This window comes from Poecilia mexicana, unplaced genomic scaffold, assembly GCF_051168715.1.
Source record: "Poecilia mexicana isolate PSO_F unplaced genomic scaffold, ASM5116871v1 scaffold_17, whole genome shotgun sequence".
NCBI lineage: Eukaryota > Metazoa > Chordata > Actinopteri > Cyprinodontiformes > Poeciliidae > Poecilia > Poecilia mexicana.
This window is the reverse complement of record NW_028263386.1, coordinates 26,189,280-26,213,466: the sequence shown is the minus strand read 5'-3', so window position 1 is coordinate 26,213,466 and position 24,187 is coordinate 26,189,280. Positions and strand designations below refer to the sequence as shown.

The 24,187-nt window shown below is 40.5% G+C and overlaps 1 protein-coding gene across 2 annotated transcripts in view; it reads right to left on the bottom strand.

Moving 5' to 3' along the window:
- Positions 1 to 24,187, bottom strand: part of ephb3a (eph receptor B3a) — a 62,786-nt gene that overhangs the window by 6,865 nt on the left and 31,734 nt on the right. Inside the window, exons 5-13 of one of the 2 annotated variants that reach the window (XM_088014381.1) lie at positions 23,603 to 23,938; positions 20,055 to 20,179; positions 17,424 to 17,580; positions 17,134 to 17,242; positions 16,782 to 16,834; positions 13,490 to 13,612; positions 12,571 to 12,818; positions 5,013 to 5,228; positions 2,933 to 3,082 (exon numbers count right to left, since the gene is read on the bottom strand). In XM_088014381.1, the coding sequence (XP_087870507.1) occupies positions 2,933 to 3,082; positions 5,013 to 5,228; positions 12,571 to 12,818; positions 13,490 to 13,612; positions 16,782 to 16,834; positions 17,134 to 17,242; positions 17,424 to 17,580; positions 20,055 to 20,179; positions 23,603 to 23,938 (1,517 nt within the window). Of the gene's footprint in view, positions 1 to 2,161; positions 3,083 to 5,012; positions 5,229 to 12,570; positions 12,819 to 13,489; positions 13,613 to 16,781; positions 16,835 to 17,133; positions 17,243 to 17,423; positions 17,581 to 20,054; positions 20,180 to 23,602; positions 23,939 to 24,187 lie in introns of those variants that run through there. The other variant, XM_088014380.1, reaches the window with a different exon arrangement.

The window sequence follows — 24,187 nt, the reverse complement described above, 5'->3', positions numbered from 1 at the left end:
CCACTGAATTCAAAACATAGAGACTGGTTAAGTGTTTATTTGAACTGGAGCAGTTTGTTACTCTGAACATCAGGAAGCATCCTCTGAAGGCGCACAATTAAATATTAATAGACAAGAACATTTAAAATGAGCACCTGAGCAATACACATGATTTCCACACTGAGACAAAGTTCAGTTTATTTTTGATTAGATAAAAATCTCTGTTCTTCTGCACGAATTGTAGTTTTTGAGTCACTTTGATGAAGTGGCATCACCTGCCCGGATCATCGACTTGCTCTTAGAATACAGATGATGCGGCGCTGACATGACGTCTCCAAGGCACACGATAAATCTGAATTATTTTTAAAAGGCAATTAATTCTAACGCCAACAAAAAAAGCGAAAAGTCCTGGACTGAGTCTATGTATCGGCTGTGAAGGGAAAGTGTGACGATGCGTAGCTCATCCAGTACAGCTGCTGTTAGTAATTGGTGGGATCTGAGCTTATTCTGCTTTTTGTTGTTTTGTTTTATGCTTGTCAATCTTAACTTAAAAACACGTCAGTTTGAACTTATAATAAATCTATTTTAGACATCTTTAAGATTAAATATTTACACATTTCTGGCATTTACACTGCATGTAAATACAGGATCATTTAGAAAGTGGCTGCATGGTCAAATAAAAATGTCTACAAAGTCAATTCTGATTGGTCTGGATGAGGCAGATTTTTATTTTTTTTTATTTTTTTTTTTGGGCTGTGAGTCAGATGTCAAATTCATTCACCCCCTAATGCACAAAGATGTCATAATTTCAGAATTAGTTTTGTGAGTAAAACCTCTTGTGAAACACAGCAGCCTCCAGAGACGGAGGAAGCGGTTTGTCCAGATGAGATGCAGACATGTTCCACCTGGACCTCGCTGACACTTATGACCATTTTGGTGCAGTTTTTGCGTTCGTTGGATCTCAGCATTTCACACAGAGACTCTGATTTTTGTTTAAAGCCTCTTGGGGACTGATAATGCACTGAAAAGAAGGGGAAATGAACTGAACTGAAAAGAAAAGTAAAGCCAAGTCTCACCAGGATATCAATGCAGTTTTTGTGTCCCTGTCGTCCCCGAGAAGATCAATAATTCAAAACAAGAGAACAGCAAATCTACCTTAAACATAAGCATCTTTGTTTATCCTCTTCAGCCTGTGATCTGATTCAGGGGGTTTTGTATCTACTGTGCATTTGGCATCAACCTTTGAAGGGGAATTTTCTGCTGACTAAATGTATGCAAGTTTCACAGGTGAGACTGAACACAACAAGAAGAAGAAGAAGAAGCCACAATACAAGAAAAGCCACAAAAAAACAAAGTCACAACATAAAGGCTCAACACGAGGAACCACAACACAAGAAAAGCCACAAAAAACAACAAAAAGACACAAGTAGCCACAACACAACAGAAAGCTACAATACAAGTTATGCTAAAACTGAATGTATGCTAAACCTGCTAGCAACATTAAATTTTAGTGTAAAACAGAATTTATGAACAATTTCAAAGTATAACTTGCGTTGTGGCTCTTGCGTTTTGCCAACCCTTCCAGGCCACCGTGCTTGACAGCACTGTGGTACTTTTAAATCTAAGTAATAAGTGAGGAGCTACTTAATTTAAAGTCTGAGAACCACCAATCCATAACCTATCATTTCTTTTACAGTCTTAGGGGTGTCAAACAAAGCATTTCAACTTGAAAAAACCAAACTCCTCATTCCTTAGCTACAAGCTAAAATAAACCCCATCATGTTCAACCATGTAGTTCTGACTAACCACATAAAGACTCTGTTTAGTGTCTGTTGGCGTTCTAGTAAGATAATCGCCACTTTCTGTATTATGTCCTGCGTTTGACAGCTGCTCAGTTTGTGCTGTCAAATATTCCATCCTTCCTTTCAGCGTCTCTGCCAAACTCTAAAAAAACTAATCCCAAATGCTGTCACTTCAGAACTGCTGTGACTGACGTGGAAAACAATAAGTGAAGGAAGAGCACGTTGGCTCATTGATTAGATTTCGCCTAGCAACTGCATTTACCTCCATAAGCTCTGTATGGGCTTCCAGCTCCCCGCAACAATAAAAAAACTGGCATTTGGGAACAATAAAGCAGTTCTGCTGCGCTCCTCTCCTCCCGCTGCTTGTCCTTTGATTTTGTGTCGTGCCTCCAGCCGGCGAGTACCTCTGTTTATATCTCGTATTTGTTGACTCTGTTGCTTATTGAGCAACGGCTGTGGCACAAAGGCTACGGGGAACAATGGAGAGCCTCTGCTTTGATGCTTTTCATTACTGCGTTAGGGTTTTGTTGTGAAAGTTATACATACATTAATGCCATTTTTCATTTTGGTTGCCTCTTTTTTTTTTTTTTCCTCTTGCTTTATTGGTATCAGTGTTACACGTCTCGTTTTTGAAGCGCGATACAGAGCCGGTAGTCCTCGGAGAGTTGCGTGGAGGTGTACAGTACGCACCGCTTCGGCACTTTGCTCAGCGAGGAGGAACCCAGAGATTTCTGTTTTCTTTCCTACAAAGCTCGGTGCTGCAGCTCCAGTGTCTGTGCAGAGCAGATAGCCGACAGGTAACAAGGCCCGTAAAAAAAAAAAAAAAAAGCCTTTCCTGAGAATGCCTTTGTGAGTGTGAGGAGGGGAGGCTTTGCAGTATGGATTTGTAGGGTGTGTGCCGGGCTTGAGCTGTAAATAAGGTGGTAAAAAAGAAGGTAGAACACAGGCACACAGCTGCACCAGCATCTGCAGAGAGGAGATAAAGACTCCAGAACAGAGCCGGGGTCCAACGTGTCACTCTGGAAATCAAAGCCACAGCCGCTCAGAGGAACTCCCAGCTGGCCCCCGCTAAACTTTAGTGGCAAAACTCTTTGCAAAGGAATTTGCGGCGCAGGTGCGTGTGTGTCGGGGAGGCGGCGCGGCCGACTCACGTCCTGGTTGCTCATGTCCCAGTAAGGCCTCTCTCCGTAGGACACCACCTCCCACATGACGATGCCGTAGCTCCACACGTCGCTGGCCGAGGTGAACTTCCTGAAGGCGATGGCTTCTGGCGCCGTCCACCGAATGGGAATCTTTCCTCCCTGCTCACGCACACAAACACACACAAACACATTGCTACTATAGAATACACGGCAATCCAGAAACAATAGAGAAGCACAGAAACACAGTGCCCCGCAAGTTTTCATACACCACTAACTTCTTTGTATTTTGTTATAACTGTGGTGACAAATTGGTACTTTGACTTGTTTACTGGAAAAAGGAGCTTATGGACGGGTATTTCTGAGACATGTTTTTATCATCTTGGCCTTTGGTTGAACTGTTGTGTCGAAAGGTCACGGATGTGAAATCAGACATGATCCAGACTGTATCGTCGTTTTATGTACGCTGATGTTTGACATGGTAAGTTCTGTAAGGGAAGTGTGATTTTGTGTACGTGACTATAAAACACGACGTATGTACTTGTTTCTTCACTCCCGTCTTCTCCGAGGTTTAAAGGTTTAAACTTTGTTGATCCTTGAGTGAAATATCCTGAAGACAAATGAGCGTTCCTCTGTATGACCGATTCAATGTTTCCACATTTTAATAAGAGGACACAACCAAAAATCTAAAAGAAGGAAATAATTAGGAAATGAGGGACAAATTATTTACGTTTCAACATTTTTTTTTTTACCAATACCAATTTATATTCTGCCCCTATACTCTTGGTCCACATGTAACTGTATATCTGGGAAAATGAAGACATCTTATGTGTTTTTTCATTCATCCACACAAACACTTCGATTAGTATCACTAAACATGATTACATATTTGATGAGATTTGAGAAATCTCTATTTGTGTTTGCGAGTGTACATGTGAAAACAGAGCAGAGATTAGAGTCTGCAACAAGTAATGCACCAATATGTTCACATATTTACTCTGTGATTCCCAATCAACATCATCTTGTGTTTTATGAACTTTATATTCTAATACTCTATTTAAAAGCAGCTCAACCTCCATACCTATTCACACACAAATGAATGTCCTGGCACCGTGTTTAATTTGTAGCAGGAAATACTGGTTATATTGAAGCAATTTGATTGGCTGGAATAGGTTTCAGCTGTGTGCTACACTGCCCCCTATGGTTTTGGCATGTTAAAACAACACCCATGGACGTATTTGTACGAGTTTATGTGGATAAAAACTTTCTGGAATGTTTTTATAGAAGAACTGGCTACGTGTGTACATTATTGCCACAACACGAGTTTCCTTTCAGAAGTGTGTGGAATTTCTTCTATGTACAAATACATTTATACATTGGTGAACCAATCACCGACACCAAGTAACACAGCAGACTAGTCAGGGATCAAACTGTGGAGAAGTTTAAAGCAGTTCCATCTGTCATCTGAAAGCAGAGAGAGCATGGCACATCTGCAAACCAAACAAGACATGGCCGACCACCTGAGCTGGCAAACCAGGCATTAATTAGAGAAGCAGCCAACAGGTTTGTGGTAATTATAGAGGAGCTGCAGAGATCCACAGCTCAGCTGGACCGATCTGCCAACAGCTAACAGGATGTTATCCCTCCTGATAGTCCTTTAGACTCGGTTCAGTTGGCGACCAAAATTGCAACATTTGTTACATTTCTACTGCTGTGTTTCTCTTTCACTGTGTCAAACAACCAAACCATTTGAAAAACCTGTTCCCCTCCTTGCCTGTGGTGGCGCTGTGCCAAAGAACCAGAGTTTGTCTTTGCATTCACAGCTCCCCAAGAAAACCGGACTTTCTAGGCAAACGAACTGGAGTTTGATTAAAGTGCCACAACACTAGAATCTAGACGTTTTTAGATATCAGAACCAGTACCAATATTTATATCAGATTGTTGTGTCTCCAGTCAAACAAAACGTGAAAACCAGTTTCCTTCTACTTCACAACTATGAGCTACTTTGCCTCAGTATGTGACATAAAATCTAAAACAAACGACTTTTAGAAACGGTAAGAGTTAGACTAAAGAAAACATTAATCTGACTGACCAGGGAGCTCGTGTACGTGGGGTCAGCAGACGTGTCGTCCAGGAAACGTGAGAGGCCGAAGTCGGAGACCTTGCAGACCAGGTTGCTGTTGACCAGGATGTTCCGTGCGGCGAGGTCTCGGTGCACGTAGTTCATGTCTGACAGGTACTTCATCCCGGCAGCGATGCCGCGCAGCATCCCGACCAGCTGCGTCATGGTGAAGCGCCCGTCGTTGAGCTGCAGATAGGAGCCAGAGAGATTCAGGACGGGCGGCGAGGAAGAGAGAGGATGTGATGATTATGGAAATGTAGGAGGAGTATAAGAGATATGGACAACACCGGAGGGGAGCCGATCAGTCACTGACGCCACACAAACATGACATCTGTCATGATGCGTCGCAGCTGCTGCTGACGCTCACTGACAGCTGACCTTTTCACACACGCTGCCCAATTAGTAGATTAATTACACACTTTATTGCTGCACCGAAGCCGCTTGTGTCTAATACCGCTTTGACAAAAACAACATAAAACAAACTGACAGGCCGCTCGCAGACACACGGCTGCTACCGAGGCGGATTTCTCATCGACATCAAAACAACAACACATTAAAGCGAAACCGCCTTCCAATTCCATCTTGCACCAAAAAGTCCTTGATTTGCAGCTTCTTTATTTATTTATTTGCCCTCCTTTTTGCTAACCATTAAAGAAGCATGAAACAAATCTTAAGATTGTGGGGCTTTCAGGGTTCATTTCACAATTCTCCACATTAGTGAAGCATGTCACAAAGTGGAGATTAGAATAAATGATCGGTCCGACCTGTGAAGACTCGTGACCCCATGACGATCGGAGAGCCGGAGAGAATCGATGGAACATCAATAGACAATTAAAAAAAAACCGGGGAGAAGTTTCTTCTCTCATGACCTGAATATCTAATAAAACCGGGAAGAGAAACTGGAGAAAATACTATGCTGCATAATCGTTGCCTCCTTTGACTCGGCTGTGAGAAAAGCAGGAACGCATGCACAGATGTGACATGGCAGAAACGGTAAACACGCTCGCTTTGTAGTCTGCACACTCCGGTGAAGTTCGACAGGCGAACGGGCTGGGATGGATGGATGTATAAACAGCCATGATTCACTGCAGGCCTTCAGAAAGTCCTGTGTATGCATGTGTGTTATTTCAGGCCGCATGTGAAGGTTCTGCATGCGCACATGTCCTGAAAGCTCAGAAAGTAGGTCTTCTGGGAAGCAAGAGTTGAGAATTTCCCGTGAGTGACTGACTCGGACAGTAAATAAATGTGTGTGTGGTTGTTAACGCAGTAGTTTCCTCATTAGAGTAGAACCCCGAGTTCCCCTGAGTCACCGGCTGAGTGACACTGGCAGGAGAGAGGAGAGCAGGGAGCAGGCAGGAGGTTTTTCTGTTATTTATGTGATAGCTGAATGAAGCTGCGTTTCCATTATGAATGTGAGGAAAACTTTGTCAATATTCCGCTAACGTAGAAAAAAACCCCAACAACTTCACATGGAGCTACAACTACTGACTGTAATTTCCAAGAACAGGTTTTCAAATAAAGACGTGGTAACAAGCAGAATGATACCCATTTGAATAAAACATTTACATTGTCCAACGGTTTCAGGTTAGCTTTTCTTCTTCCCTTAGCTGTTCTCTTTAGCTAGCATGGCAGCAGATCACCCTAATCTGCTGTCATACAAAGCATCTGCACTAATCCATCACTTCATCCATGAACCTTCTGTGGACTGGGGGTGTGGTTTGAAACGGGTCCAGATTTACAACACCTGAACACCTCCCAGCATGCTGTTCCTGTGGTTTAAAGTCCTTCTTATAGGACAAAATCTCCAACTCCTTCCACTGTAGCTCAAAGACTTTAAAATACTTCTGCTAGTTTATAAATCACTGAAGGGCTTAGCACCAAAATACATCCAAAACCTGTTGTTCTATCAACTGGGGTCTCCTGGTTGTGGTCTACTCTGCACCGCCCAGAACCAAACATGGAGAAGAAGCATTCAGCTTCTATGAACCACAAATCTGAAAAAAAAAAAAACCTTCCAGAAATCTGACTTCCTTTAAATCTAGACTAAAAACCTCTCCTGTTTAGAGTTGCCCTTGATTAGTAGTAAAAGCACACACTGTTTTAATGATGTAGCTTATTAAATCAATTGTTTGAGTTTTTTTTAACACGTGAGGTTTTGTGAAAAAGGACATAAGCAATTAAAATGTTACCTATAATGTATAACTATTGACGTTCTCATTCAGTATAAATCCAGATTAGTTGGTATCTGAGTGAAGCTATCAGGGTGAAAAACTAATGGGGACTTTAACGTCTTAAAAACAAAGTTACCTGTCATCATGTTTGTAATTGGGTTGTTAATTACACAGAAGCTGATGATGTTTTACACAGTTAGCAGCGTGCCACTAATGATCTTCCTTTGTCAACATGTGAAGCTTCCCTGGTCACAGTAAATACATAACCAGTAAAACAGAACATAACATTTTATGAAGTTAAAACTTTAATCACTATCAGCTTTTGTTGTTTTTTTCCTTCTTTTGTTTGGACCACTTCACTTAATGTCACAGTTATTGTAACCATTACGTGAACTGCATAAATGATTCACCTCTTTGTAGGAGTTTTAGGAAGAGTAGGAAGTTTTAAAGGGACGGAGGCCAAAGACGTTAAATTACAAAGTAAAATCGCTTTTGTCATATTTCAGATATATAGGGTTTTTAAAGCCACTGAAGGATACAGTTGATTGTGCTATAATCAAAGGAATAGACCTAATACCTAATACTGAATATAAGGCCAAACATAAACATCACATTTATGAGACTGGAGTTGTTTCAAACTCCAATCCTCAAGGGCTGCTGTCCTGCAACTTCTTGATGCGTCCCAATTCCCAACACACCTAAATCAAAGAAGCAAATTATCTCTTCTTGCACTGAAATTCTATAGAGTCCTACTAAAGGTAATTATGTGATTCAGGTGTGTTGACAGAGAGGTGCATCTAAAAGCTGCAGGAGGCCAGCCATGGAGGCCTGGAGTCTGACACCTGTCCTCTACGGCAAGCTGTTAGCTTCAGCCTGTGGGACCAACTAATGACAACAGGTGTTATCTGCTGCAGGTAGAATATGAGCTGCTTTTAACAGAAACACACTTAGGAAATTATGAACTGTATCTTTACAGCAACAATGTTATTATTTTATTACTATTACAAATGCGCTCAAAACTTTGTCAGTATTCATGTCGAAAAAAACACAACCAGCATTTTACAATTGCGCCATTTCTAATAAGAAATGCGATTAAAAATGATGAATAAGTTTGTTCGCATGATGTCATTACAAAACATACTGTTCCATCTTCCTCCTACCACTTCCTGTCATCTTCGTCATCATTTCCTCCAGAAGTAACATCTGGGTGTTCACATGACTCATGTGATGTGAGAGGAGTGTTTCCATTGCCGTTTTGAGAAATACATTTATTTCAATACAGAAGAAAAACCTCCTCACCCAGGAACAAATTTTTTTTATTGAAAAGCATGAAGTTTTTTTGGGTTTTTCCCCCCAAATTGGCATGTTTTCATTAAGCAAATTTATTTTCGTAATTCAAACCATATGGTCAATGGAAATGGTGTGTTAAAAGTTGCATTTCTAGTGTGTGCTGGTTATTTGTACTTTCACATTTAACAACATAAATAATCTAACTTTTACATGGAAATGTGTTATTTCTTTGTTGAATGAACCGAGCTGAATGAGTAAAAAAACAAAAAAACAAAAACAAAAACAAAGCTAGGTAAAAATGTAATGGTAAAATAAATAAAACTAAATTACTTTTGAAAGCGTTTCACCTTTGGTAGCCTTTGTTTTAGACATCGTACAGCTACAACCTCACTTTCTGATTGTCTTCATAAATGAAAACATTTCCTATTTGGGTTGTAAGAGCCACAGGTTGCTCACCTCTGCACCTCACCGGATGTGTAAGTGTGTAATACAATGAACCTAAATCAAAATTAGAACCATAAGAATCAATATGCAAAGTTAATTTAGCAGCAGCAGGGGTGAATTGAAAAAAAAAAATGAAAAAAATGTTTAACTGGTATTTATGTTGTTCAGTGGATGTAGCTCCAGTGATTACTGACAGGAACAGTAATGTTACACTAATTTCCACAGAGCGTGCTGTGCTTGGGCACACTTCTTTTTCGTCTTACAGAAGAACGACTAACAATGGCACAATTTCAAACCGAGGACATGAAACAGAGCAGCAACTCGGAGAGATAGAGACGAGTTTTACTTTCTCACTCAGCCTAAAACCTATTTCAGTCTATCGACGGGGGCATTGACAGTCCAAATAAAACTTACAAAGTAGCCTAATTATCTGAGGAAGTTGTGGTTACCACAAACAGCGGCCCCAACGCAGTCAGCAGGATACAGTTTAATACATTGTTACAGTGCTGCTGGGTAGGATGGTTTGGTAGTTACTTAAAGAAGCCCGAGTTCATCCTGAACCTCAGAGCTCAGAGGGAAACCAGTGGATGTAGGAAAGAAGTTCAATCAGGGGGTTTCACCCACCAACTCCACCCATTAAACTGCACTATTTCTACTGCATGAAATGAGCCTCCAACTCCAACTTCATGACGATTTCACTGTTTTTTTTTTTGTTTTTTGTTTTTTTTACAATGAAGATAGTTTACAAAAACCAGTAATTAGTTCTACATCCATCTAAATTTATAGTGGCAAAGAAGGGTCATAAAAATGAAAAAAAAAAAAAAAAAAAAAAAAAAACTATGCCACAACAAAAAAGCACAACTTCAACCAGATGAGCCACAATGGTAATTATGCTAAACTTGCTAACATAGCGTTCGTTTTAGCATAGCTTTTATTTTTCTAGTTGTGGCTTTTGCATTTTGCCAAGACCTTCCAGGCGACGGTAGAAATTAACTACAAGAGGATAAATCAAAATGGAATTACATACGATAAAAAGATGGTTCTATTTTACATAGATACATTTTTTAATAAAAAATAGAAAAATTCTAAAGTACTTTTTGATCAAAAATGTCTGACTATACTAACAAAAATCTAACATTTATGAGCTTATCAAAAAAGTGTAGAAAAATAACTGTGTTCACGAACAGGATAAAGGTTTTATAAAGCTTGCGGTGAGTTTTAAAGAATATCTATTCAATATGGAGTTATAGAGCTCCACTTTTTCAACTAGTGATTGTCGAATGTCGTCTAAATTCATCAAAAAACGGTTCATAAGCCTTCTATGCTAACTTTAGTATCATTAGCGGTTAACAGTTAGCCTATCACAATGTTCTTACACTGCTTAGAAATCACTCCTATTCTCTGTCACAGTCTCTTTTTACTGCGCACCCAAAATGTTGACACACAGACAACATAATAATGTTATCACCCCGCTCAGCAAGCTTTTTATTAGTCGACTCTGTGACTGTGTGCATCTCAAGAGCTACGTCCCTTATTACTTCAAATACAGCAAGGGTGTCAAATTTAAAGCTTCAAAAGACAGAATTTACTTTGATGATAGAATATAATGAGATTGCAATATTGCAAGACCTTGTTATATACCTATTGTGCAGAGTCAACACCAAAAATCAGTCAAGACATACATCTCAAATTAATGTTTTTTTTTTCTTTTTCTGTGAAATAGTAAAGAACAATCCTCCCAACTCAGCAACGTCAACCAAGTTCTCTCTAAGCAAGTTGGGCGCAAAAATAAGAGCTATGATTTTCAGCAAAAGAGCTGTGACTGACAATTCTGTCAGACAGACGACACTTTAAGAGCCACATAAAGACAGTTAGAAAGTCGGCCTTCTATCACCCGAAGAACATTTCCAGAATTAGAGAACTAATGTCTCAACATCTCATCCATGTGTTTATCTTTTGTCGCATTGATTACTGCAGTTGATTTAGTTGCTTTCAACCCATAATCACTGGAACATGGACCAACATATTTGATGGTTTTGATGATGGTACTTGACAAAATGTAATGTTTGTTACTGGGTTCTCAATTGGTGTCTGTTTGATGTTTTTATGTCTCTATTTTTGCGATTTTATGATGAAAAGCACTCTGAACCGCCTTATTGCTGAAATGTGCCATGCAAATAAACTTGATTGATTGACTTTATAACTTAGAGTCACTACAAAGTATGGAGAAAGCTGCAACTGTAGAAAATGAAAGAGATTTTGCTGACGCAGTACTCCTTGTTGCTCTAAGAGGAGAGGAGAGGCGGCTCTCGTTGGGATTAAAAATACTGCAGTTTGGCCATAAAGTGTGAATCATTTCGCAGCATTTACACTGAGAAACGAGAACGTAATCATCACCCAAAAGTCAGATGATATTTGTAACATTCACAGATATGTAATAAACAAAGCCTGACAGACATGTGCAATGGGAGCATACACCACAGCCCAGGCACACCCTTGTTTTTTCAATCCTTCATTCCTGAATTTGACATATCTATATGTGTATGTGTTTTTACCTTCAGGCAGATTCAGAGTTAAGAACAAATTGCTCATTTCAATAAAACACATGCATGGAATATATATGAAAGCATGATGCAATTTTGCATAGTAGTAATTAAATAAATGACCACTCTGACCACGAGATGGTGGTAACATGCCTGCATTAGACTTCTCGGTATGTATCTAATATGCATGAACAGGCGTCTTGGCTGGGCTCCTGGATCTGTTATCAATTCAGAGGGAAAACGATTGTCCTTATTTCCACTTACGACCATAAAATATTCATATGATTAAAGTATTTTAAAATGATTTACTGAATTAGGAGGCGGACATGAAATCCCTGGACAAAGTTTCTGTGGTGGAAACATGCTTTTATTTGTGAGTAAATGGAATGGAACCCAATGAAATGGAAATAAATCAAAACAAGCTGGAAGATGTCAAGACTCCTGAATCTCCAGAACACCCCTGACCCAAGCTGCTGATAGCTAAAGCAGTTATCACGCCAAGCAACATGAGACAAAACTAGCATGAAGCAGCCTCATTTCCCCCCAGTTTCACAGAGTAGACATGTTCAAAGTTCAGCCATGCAGGAAAACGAGCGTTATTGAATGTAAATGACATGTAATAGCCCCCACGCAGCTGGAAATGTACCTTGTGACATCTCATTTTTCATCCTGCCTTTGTTCAACATTTTGCGTAGGCGGTTTGGTGTGTACAGACAACTCTGATCGATAATGTATTCAGTGGTTGTACGGGGACTCTCTAACACACCAAAGCAAACTTATCCAAAAGTCTGCGTGTGACAAGTTATCCAGCAGGAGCTTGTGCCGCGAAGAGGCTGTCAGCATCACTCAGCCGCGTCAAGCAAAGACACAATGCCTGTCTTCAAGCTTTCTATTACACGTTTAATGTCTATCACTCAGCAAGAGAGCGCCTCAGGCTGTTTTACACGCAGTAAAACATTCCAATAACCCAAAGGTGCTGTGGCTGACTGTCTGCGTGTGTGTTCCTTTCGGCTTTGATGCGAGCAGAAAGTAATCTTCCCCGTCAGAGGTGCCGCAATTTGCAACTCCCAGCATGCTCACCCTCAGGAAGGAATCCAGCGCGCCGTTTTCCATAAATTCAGTGATGATGAGGACAGGGCAGCTCCGTGTCAGGACACCCTCCAGCCGAATTACGTTGGGGTGGTCGAACTGACCCATGATGGAGGCCTCGGCGAGGAAGTCTCGCCTCTGGCGCTCGGTGTAGCCCGCCTTGAGAGTCTTGATCGCCACCACCATCTCCCGGCGGCCGGCCTGCTTGAGGCGGCCGCGGCACACTTCGCCAAATTCACCTGCAGCAAGAGAATAAAGTGGCGGGAGGGAGGGAGGGTGATGTGGGGAGGGGGTTGAGTGAGCAGAGGGAAGGTGTCGGGAAAGAGGGAGTTGGGGGGAAATGCAGGAAGAGGGAGAGTTACTGGTCGGATTTGGGTGTGAAGGACTGACTTGAAAGAGTTGAGGGTCGGCTTCAACTGTGGGACACGTTTAGAAAAAAAGAAGAGGAAATCTTAGGGTTGTGGAGGGGGGATTCAAGGATCAAAAATGTTGGGGAGAGAGGGGGTGACTGGTATCGGTCGAGGGTGCAACCTGGGTGTGTTGCAGGGAGACAGAGGATGGGCGAAGTACTTGAGGGTTTTGCATCTAGTGCCTAGCAAGTATGTTTACAGGGAAGTAAGAGAGAGAGAGAAAGAAAGAAAACATAGGGATGCATGAAAGTTGGACGAGCAGGACCAGACTCATCAGGACAAAACATGCTGCTGGAGAGAAATAAAAAGAGAAAAGAAAACAATCTAGAAGGGGGAAAAGTAACAGTCACGTCAGTACTTTCCAGCTTTCAAGGGCACTGTGAATGCTATCCCTTTTTCTCCCAGAGAGGACTCTAACAGGGCGCACCCCGAGGCTCTGAGGAATAACAAACTAAAGCCATCTCTTTCTCCTCCCGAACAAAAGCGGCTGCTGCGCTTACCTGCACCAATTACTTCTTCGATTTTCACACAAGAGATGTCTATCTCTTTGGCAAACTCGTGAACCGCATCGTTGGGGTCCTCATAGGTGAAGGGGTCAATGTACACCTTGACCCCTGGAGAAACTAGGAGGAAAAACAAGAAAGAAAGATCAGAGCCTTGCATGTGTACTGGATAATTGGAGGCGGAACGTAGAGAGTGATCGCTGAAAACACAACTGTGGTCAGATTTGAAGTTAAATAAATAAAGTTGATTTCTATATTAGCATTTTGGAGTGAATAGTATAATGTACTTTGTGAATTTTTATAACGGCTTCTCATTTTTATGTCTGAAATTCTACAAGGTTCCTTATTGACAGGCTAAAGGTAAAATCCAATGAAAGCTGCATTGAGCAATTTTTTTAATTTTTTTATTTTTTTGGCTTAAAGGTTTACTTTGTGACATAAACCCATTTTCTTAGCATTTTTGTCCTGGAATAAAACTGCCAGCCAATAGGATTTCCATATCATCATGTTATCAGCACAGGTGGCGTTTTGAATGTTACCTCCCCAAAAAACAGTTTCTGTGTTAAAGCATTTCGCTAAAATTGCATTATAGAAACTCCTGGCATGAATAACCTAAAGAATGTTTTTATTTTGGACCAACCGGAACTTAATGATCAGATGTTCTACTACAGCAAACGAGGCTTAAGCAAACATATCCAGAAATATATTCCTGGAATATATTTGTAATGGAAATGCAGCGATTGACACTGTTTGAAACCAAGTCTTTTTGGGAACACCCTAAGATACAGACTTTCTACAAAGGTGTGAAGGCACATATGTGCAGAATGCACGACTACAGGATTTGTTGCATGGGAAGACAACAAATAATGGCAGAACTTCCAATAAGAATGAGCACTTGTTTTATCAGAGACTGGTTAATGTTTTTGTAAGTGAGGTGGAAGCCAATGTTCGAAAGCACATATGCGTTTCGACGACATGCCAAAATCACAGTGCCATCTAGTGGCCTGGCATAACAACTACAGTGGATTGAAGGTGCTTATTTGGCAGTGCTGTCTAAATGTGGAACTTTTCCCCAATGAACGCATGAAAATACCAGCAGTTTCCACACAGCAGTGGCCAAAGCAACAATTTTTGAACAACGGCCTTTGACAACAAGGGAACAAGTAGAAGGACGAGCAGTCAAAATGAATTTCCCTGATTGATCCTTGTGACTGTTGGGACATTGACAAAATCAAATGCAATGCAATGCTCAATGCAGAAAAGATTAGCGTTTCCATTAGCCCCATGTTGTGACAACAGTGAAGCATCTTGATACGGTCCGTGTGTGTGGTTGCTTCTTATCATGTGGTTTTACTTCAGCCCAAGAACAAAAAGTGGAACGAAAACATCCTCCAAGAATGTCGTCTTCCTACAATCCAGGAACAACTTGAACACCATGATCTGTTGATTTGCCAGCATGCGGGAGAGCAGCGCGTTATGGAGCATAAGTGAAAACAAAAGATCAGATTGTTAAAATGTTGTGGTAATGACCAAGAAATTCTCCAGATCCGAGAGGAGCTGAGGCCAGAAAACTGATCAACTCCAAACACTCCAAGTTAAGAAAGGGTCACCATCAGTCTGGATTTCACCTACAAGTTGATTCCCAGCCTCTCTGTATGAATTGTGGACGTTAGAAAATCACATTTCTGACATATATGAGTTTCAAAACCTTTAAACTTATGAAATATTTCAGTGGTTTACATCACAGAATATGTGCTGAAAAATCTAAAAATATAAGTACAACACATTGGTCACACAACAAAATGTTGGATTTTTTTTCAGAATTGCTGCAAGGTTTTAAAAACCATCAGTGACTCCTCATACTTGAAATTGGTGAACCGCTGCCATTCGTCAAACAGTGCCAATTGAATTCAGTTTATGCAGCACAAATTCAAAACAGTGTAAATCTGTAGAAAATTTGGGAAGAAATTCCATCAAATCTATTGATACAGACATATGCCAAGTCAGTTACACATATTTCAAATACTTCATTGTTATCAAGATTAGTTCATTAATCTAAATGGTTAAAAGTTTCCATCTAAGGAAACTCAGATTGCATCTAGTTGCTGACTTGCAGCGTTCACTCCTCCTGGACCAACATGTAGCGACAGCAGGCTGTTGCATGCATTGTTGTTTTGGGTATGAATGGTGCTATTTAAATAAACCTGCCATGGCCTGCCTCACATTAAGAGGCCAACATCACTAGTGACAACTTCTCAATGTGGTCACTGAATGCAACACCAGAGCTAACTAATAGAAATAGGTCATTTTTATGGGTTTCATTGTAAAACTGCACAGTCAAAATTGAACAGCAAATGAAGGGGGTTTAATTTTTTAAAGTCATAAATTCATCATGTCATTTATAATTGTCAGTGACAAACTGTATTGTAGTTAGCATGCTAACTTCAAACTAATATACAGTTAGCATGCTAACTTCAACTAAATATGCAGTTAGCATGCTAACTTCGAACTAAATGTACAGTTAGCATGCTAAATGTGTAAATATTTATCCCTATAAATATTTGGCTCCATAAATATTTAGTGTGCAGGCTAACTATTTCGCTCTTAGCCAACTAAATTGTTTTACAAATAACTATTTAGCTTGTGGATTAAATATTTAGAACTGCGACATATAAAAATGCATGAACAACATTGTGAAAATATAACTTTGTACCTCCATTTTTTTCTCTCTTAGGACCGCTAAATAACCCAAATTATTGCTTCATTATTGATTGCATAACTTTACAGTCAGCACTCCATAATTTTCAAATCACAATTTGCAGTTTATTGGTCATTCTCATATTTTTTATCCTTTGTTTTGGTTGTAAACATTAATCTGAACAAATTATAGTGTTTAGTTGACAACTAAACTAGGGGGTAGTTTGTTCAATTTGGCACAGTTGAGGAAAAATCAGAAAAACAACAAAGGCAAAAAAAGAAAAAACATCAAACAGCAACAATGGAAATGCAGAGGCTTTGTGCATGCTAAAATCTCCTCAGAAATAATGCAGATCAATAAAAACCATTATTTCACTCTTTGACTTATTTCTTCTTCTCCCAATAATCAATAACCCTCCGGCAGCACATGCATCTAACTCTCTGCTTCATCTGCGAGGTCTGACTTCCTCCGAGCTAACAGGAACATGTCTTCTTTGACTCAAAACAGGTGATTGGATAATTGACCAAATCAGTTGGTTAACTGTACTGGCATGACTACAGCAGCAGAGAGGAGCAGGACACAGAAACTCACTGTACTGCTGCAGTTTCTCGGTGTACTCCAGCTCCGACCCGCTGCGTTGCTTCCTGTAAACAACAAGCACATGAGCAGAGTCACATTCACACAATCAGCTGCGGCTCTTTCCCAGGCGCGGCGAAATCGAGCTAATAAACCGCTCCGACATCAGCCGGGAAGCCAGGCCGAGGAAGAGCGCCGCTGCTTTCTTTTCCTTGGAGCTTAAGAGGCAAGAGTTGCATGGAAGCGCACACCCTTTGAATTCATCTGAAAATTTAATGAGCCTCTTTGTTCAAAGTCTAATTAACACGGCGAAACATGTAGTTCGTGTTGTCAGTGATGGAAAAGAGGAAAAAAATCAAACACTTACTTAAGGCAGACAACAGCGATAACCACCAAGGCAACGACGACCACCAGACCGGCCAAGACCGAGCCTATGATGAGAGTCAGCTGGTCCTGCACCGACTTCTGGGGGTCACCTGGATTGTAAAACGCACACGAATAAATACCAGCAGACGGATTAAAGAGCAGCTTGAGCTGGATGTGTAATGGATACCAATTAAGTCGGTCATAAAAGCTATTAAGCCTGAACCTTCATTAGGAAAAGCTATGGCAGCAGACCATCAAGGACAGACAGCAGAGGGAGGAAAGCGCTCGTACTGTGCAGGCTGGTGCTGAAGTCCATGGGGTTGCTGTAGCGACCGTACCCGGCCACGGTGCGGGCCCTGACCTGCACCACGTAGGGCGTGGCCGCCCGCAGGCCCTCCACGTTGACCGAACTGTGCTGGGACGTGACGGTGTGAGCCATCGCCTGGCCCTGACCGGAAACAACAAAAAAACATCAAAAGCTGCAGAATGTAACTTTTTATTAAAAATATTACTCTTTTTACATTTTTGTTGAACCAGTCACTATGTCGTGAATGCATGGTATGAAGAAAACTTGAGCTCCTCTCCTTTCTCCCAGAGCTTACTGGAAGCAGCCAATCAGAGACAGGAGGCGTGGCTTAGTGCAGTCAATCATGGCCATGCTCATGCCACTCTGCCTCCCTGTCCCCTCACTTTATGCTACGATGAAGTTAACAGTCTGTCATAAATGCTAATGCTAGTTACCATGGCCACCACTGACAGCAGATAAACGGTTTTCCTGTAACTTGTTTCTCTGCCGTTAGCTCATTTAGCAGCGGGAACATGAGGTTTGACTGACGGCGCTCCTGGCTCTGATTGGTTGTTTTTGTTTGGGAGCGGTGCATTTCTTCAGACGATGATAGAAGCAAACAGAGGAGGTCCCTCTATCAGACTGTGTGTCATAACAGACTGTCATGATATGGTGACAGTTTTAACAGATATATGAAAAATAGATTCTTTCTAAAAGTTGGACCTTTAAAACTTGAAATGCACCAATTTGATAATAACTGTATTAGTCCCAATATTGAAAAAATTCTAGATCGGGTATCGGTGACAATGTCCCTGATCTATAAAGATAGATCTATTCAGACTAATTCTATGCTTTGTTCTGAACGACGTCATGCTTTATTATTTAATTTACATATTTAGAATTCCTAATTGTTCTTTCTGAATCATTTGAAAGAAACTTTGTTAAATTTTCTTTTATATGTTTGACCAAAATAGCCAACCTATTGTTTTTATCAGTTTCTTTACTATTTATTTTACATCGGCTGTTCTACTCCTATTAGTACCAACTGAACTAATTTTTTTACATGCTTGACCAACTGATGAAGCTGTTGGTGGATTTAACTGAGATGTACTGATGCAGAGTTATCAGATTAATTTGTAATTCAGTGCATTTATGTCTATGTTTAAAAAAAGGAGACATTTTAAGTTAAAAAAAATATTTTTCTCTATTGTATTGATCTCAGCTAATACTAATCCTCATATTTGTATCAGAAGTGGGAAAAAATGGCTGAGCACATCTCTAATTAAAACAAAAATCATTTATTGCTTCTTTTTTGGGGTAACTGTAAGGTCATGGTAACGCCACAAAAAGTCAGAATTCTATCACTGAACTGCACACAGTAATCACATTCAATCATATTTTCTAATCTACTGATATTTATTGACACCCTCATGAGACAAAGTGGAGAAAATTGTAAAAATAACATTTCTGATATTATTTTGTTTTTTTGGCTTTATCATTAATTGAAATGCATCAAGACAACGATAAATCAACATTTTTAATATGATAAAAAAGTTTTTCACATTAAATAAATGATATGATAAATGCCCACTCCTACTTTCCTCTATTCGCTTATAAAAGAGGATTTTTTTTGGTTCCCCTCAAACATTGATAAAATGTGATCATGTCCTGTTCACATGAACCTAATATCTTGCATTATTTCATCTTATTACATAAATGTATACATATATGCATATATGTATACATGTATACCCCTAATGGCTGAAGCATAACCCACTTTGTAAGTGCAAAATGATCACTGATCAGAGATAATATGGTTTCATCATAAATTCATCACAAATTTACATTTCTGCTGATGTTATTGACCACAATAAAAGAAAAGGGATTTCTGATTAAATTGCATATATTTTTTTGTATTTAAAGCACAAATCCAATAACTTCTGTTTTTCATTAATACTTTCTAACAAGAAAATCCAATTACCAAACCTCGCCCCCCCCTCGACATCATAAGTGAATTATTCATACTCGTATTCGTTTTGTCTTTTAAAAATGTGACGCATAATTAATTTCAAAATGCCGCTCTGCCTGGACCTGCCACGCTGGTATGTAAAATCCTCCGGTGAAGCTAATCTAATGCAAATTACCCTATGAACACGATAAGAGCCATTTTACTATTTACATCACAGCTCCTGAAATAGAGGTTTAAAAGATGAAGCGATTATGTCAAATCGATGTCGTATTATCGGTGATGTTCTCTGTTGCGGGGTTAGCGGTAGCTCTGTGACCTTAAGGCCGAGCAAACCATCGAACTGGAGCTGCTAACGTGGCTAAAGTTGACCGTTAGCTTGTTTTAGTGCAGCAGCGGGGTCGGAAAGCCTCAGGTTTGACCATCAAAGGTTACAAATTGGCTGCATTATGCCTGCAGGCTGTTCTTAGGGAATTGATTAATGCTAATGACGCAGCAGGCACACATTACCAGCTGCTGACTTTGATTCTGCTACAATTAAAATGTGCGCCCTCATCCCCGGCCCCCCAGCAGCACGTTCCAATGCTCACTTAGTGTTCAAAACAATCAAGTTGTAGTAAATCTTCATTTAAACATTTAATGTGACATGTGGTAATGTCAGGGCTTTTACCCTCTCCTGGTACTTGATCTCGTAGTCGAGGATGACCCCGTTGGGCTTCTCGGGGGGCAGCCATGACAGGCTGAGGGTGTCTGCAGTGGAGCGCATCAGATGGACTGTTGGCACGGCTGAAGGTGCTGCAGGGAGTCACCAAGAGAGACAGTATATCACTGCGATGTAACTTAAAAGTTGCTGAGAGCTTCTTTCAAAGTTGTAAACACAGATGCAGTGAAAAAATGGCTGTGGACTGAAATCTGATGATTTTCAGCTTAGTCAACCTTAAATGGTTCCAGACTTCTTCTTTTTACATGGTGTTACTACAAGTTACCATGGTAACTTGTAGTAACAAGTTAAAAAGATGTTTTTCCTCAAAAACATTTTTTTAATAATGTCCTTATGTTTCTCATAATATGAACCATAAAGCTGAAACTTTTATAAAACATATTTTTTCCATTTTTGTTTGAAACTGTCAGTCTGTTGTCACAGTATGGGACAGATAATCTGTGAAAAAATAAAAATAAAAAAGTCAATCTCTTCTGTTTTTTACCAGCACTAACTACACACAACCAGAGTCAAGAAGAGGATCTTATCGCTGTCAATCACAGTCTCCTGTGGCGCTGCTCTCCCCTCCTGCCCCCCTCTAGCTCTCTGCTGTGATACAGCTCAGGTTAGTTAGCATGGTGACCAATGGTGGTCATGGTTTTCCTGGAACGGTAAGTGGTTTCTCTGCCATCAGCACATTTAGTAGCAGGTACACGAGTGTGATTGACGGCGCTAAGACCCTCCTCTCTGCTCTGATTGGTTGTTTTTGGAGCGGCACATTTTTGCAGGCGGTAATAGTAGCTCAAAGAGGAAGTGGAAGAGATCAATGTTTTCACAGATCATCCGTCTCATTCTACTGTTACAACATGGCAGCAGTTTTAACAAATGTGTAAAAAAATACATTTGAATCAGAAGATAAAAGCTCTCCAAAAACCAGAAATCAGAAATTCTGATGGGTAAAATATAATAAAGCAGTATTTCCTCAAATTAAATAAATACTACAGGTCAAGCTGTGACATAGAATAAAGAATGAGAAAAAGGCTTGGGGTTTCATTTGTAGTGGTTTCAGTGACTGAAACTGATTTCTCTTCCTGTTACATTTAGTGAAACATGTTCTGGACTGAACATTTATCATACTGGGATAATAAAAAGTCACAACTGTGTTCTGGTGACGCAGGCTTGGAGCATTTAAAACATTTCTGGATCATAATTGTAGCATAATGTCCATGTTTATGTTTCATTAATACAATCCCTACAGAGAAAATGTTTCTATCTGATTAAAATGGAAAGAGGTTGAAATTTGACTTGGTGCAGAAAGCCGTAAGAGTGTAGCGTAAGGACTTATAGCTGGAAATCCAGGAAGAATACTAATCAATGTAGGAACACACAGCAGAAGATGGATGGGCATCTGACAACTGAAAATCTGCTGAAGGAAACGCACAGCAGAAGATAATGAGTGAAGAATTCATGGCTGCTATTAGGAAACGGGAAGTTGATGTTATGGAAGCTGAGCGCAAAATCAACAGAGAAGAACAGAAACGTAAACGACAAAAAAAGAGAGAGATATATAAAAACGCAGAAAATTCTTGAAACAATCCAATGAATCCATAATGTTAAGTCGCTCCTGTTCTTGTCGGGTTTTTCATCACTTCCAGTCATCTCATTATTTTAGCGCACTCTTTAAGGTAACTCTCCAGTGAATGCTGCCCCGTTAATGAATGCACACCTATGAGGAAACATTATAGGTCAACGTTATTAGGTCAGAGCAGCAAAGACATTAGGAGCCACATTAAAAATACTTTGGAATAAAGTCGTGGTTATGATAAAACCCAGATTGATTATTCTTAATCAAATGCTACTAAACAAAACACTAATTTGGTCTCTGATGTTACAACTATGTTCCCTCTGAAAGGATAGTTTAGAAAATGAATAGTTTTAGACATCTGCTGTAAGCCTGATGGGCAATAACTTATAAATGGTGCCATGGTTTGGAATCTACGGTGGCCCAAAAGGGTCAACACAACAGCATAACATCCATTTTAGCATAAACTGTTACCTTTTAACAGTGTCAGTAATAATATAGTCAAAGTTTTACCGCGTTTCATGACCTTTTTGCGCAGACCTCGGAAGACAGCGTCTACTCAGTCCGCCATCTTGGCCGTCCCTGCAAGTCCTATGTTGTCAACTAACATGCAAGAACCAGCTTTTATTTTAATATTTCACTTTTTGCCAAGCTAACTCACATATTAGCAAAATATTTAACATTTTACCTTCTGCTTTAGCATAACTTCAGTTTTAGCATAAATTACGTTTTAACATTTTAATATAAGTGCCATGATAGCAAAAGTTCTGCTTTAGCATAATTTACATTTTAGCAAAACATCCGTTACCTTTTGCTTTAGCATATCTTGTGTTGTGGCTTTTGTTATTGTGGCAATATAGCAATATATGTGTATATATATATATATATATATATATATATATATATATATATGTATTTGTGTGTGCGTGTGTACAAGGAAAAACATTTTCCTTGTGTGTGTATATACACACACACACACGTTGAACTACGTTAAACTAAACAGTTTATTAGAATATAAAGTTATTAAAATGTTTTTCCTTGTACACACGCACACACAAATACAGAGCTCTCTCAAATTTCCACTATTTTATAAACAATTGTTTTCAGTGATAATAAACAGAGTTTTTTTGTATGATCGGAAGGCCAAAACGCTTAAAAAGGCATTTGTTTTCCCAGATATCCAGCCACATGTGGACTACTCGGCCTAAATCAGACTTGTGTGTAGGTTTAACTTTGAGTCACGTCTAAATACATTCTAAATGAACCTTGGCTGTTGAAATCGTGTTTATTGTTCAGTGGGAACGCCTGGTACCCGAAGCACTTGGAGCGAACCGAAACGGAAAGATGATAAATGTTCAAACTTTCCCCACCTCAATCCCAATCAGCTTGGGAGAGGAAGTAGATGATTCACCTCTACTGTTCTGCAGCCTATTGATTTGTGACGCCTGACTCAGTTGATAGTCACTGAGCTGGGCTCATATATACTGCAGTGAGGTGATTAAGTGCAGGTTAACTGGGAGAGTAATTGCCGTCTGGGAGAGGCCCCCCTGAACAGTTTGGTTGATGATGATGTTGCATATATTTAAGTGGCGATGTTGGACGGTGACATTTGTCAAGACGTATGATAAGAAACCTGCTTAGTCTGCCGAGTGCTGACAGTGGGGATATAAAGCAGAATTTATCTGCCTCTTCCTGAGAACTGTCCCAGAAACGCAGAGCTGCAGCCCGGCATTTGTCCAGCTGTCACTCTCAATGAGCTTTCCTCCACACTGTTTACTCTCCGTGTTAGAACCTCTGTTGATACCCAACACTCATTAGGAAGCTCATTGACATTGACTGAAAGCGGGATCCTTTAACCAGCCTGTACTACCACGATGCTAAGTGGTATTGATCGGCGCTCCGCCGTGAATCAGGCCGGCGACGGGGTTTTACTCACCGGCCTGGTTGGTGGTGATGTTGACCGTGGAGTAGTTGGGCGAGGACGGGTTCTTCCCGGACACGCCGTTGACAGCCTGGACCTCGAAGCTGTAGCGGGTGTGGGCCTGCAGGTTCCTCACCACCACCTTCCTCTGCCTCATGCCCAGGCGGCGCGGAGCGATGTCCACGTTGTCGTCGCACCGCGTGCAGGGGCTGAGGTCGCGCAGGCACTTCTTGCACACCACGTTGTAGACGAGGTCCCCCCGCCCGCCCGTGTCCATGGGTTCATCCCACTCCAGGGACAAGGAGGTCTCGTTCACGCTGGATATGACGTTGCGAGGGGCCAAGGGGATGGCTGCACAGAAACACACACACACACACACACACACACGTGTGTGGGCACTGGAGAAGGTGGGCAGGCTGTGCTAAAACACACAAGTGAGGGTTTAGTCATCCTCCTGGTGCAGCGCTGACATTATCCTCCCTGGTGGTTAAAGAAACTGTTTTAACAGCTTTATAAAAAGGGAACAATAGGTAGCATGTGAGCAGAAAATAGAGTATAACAGAGGTGGAGTGCAATATTGACATTCTTTAGTGAGAATAC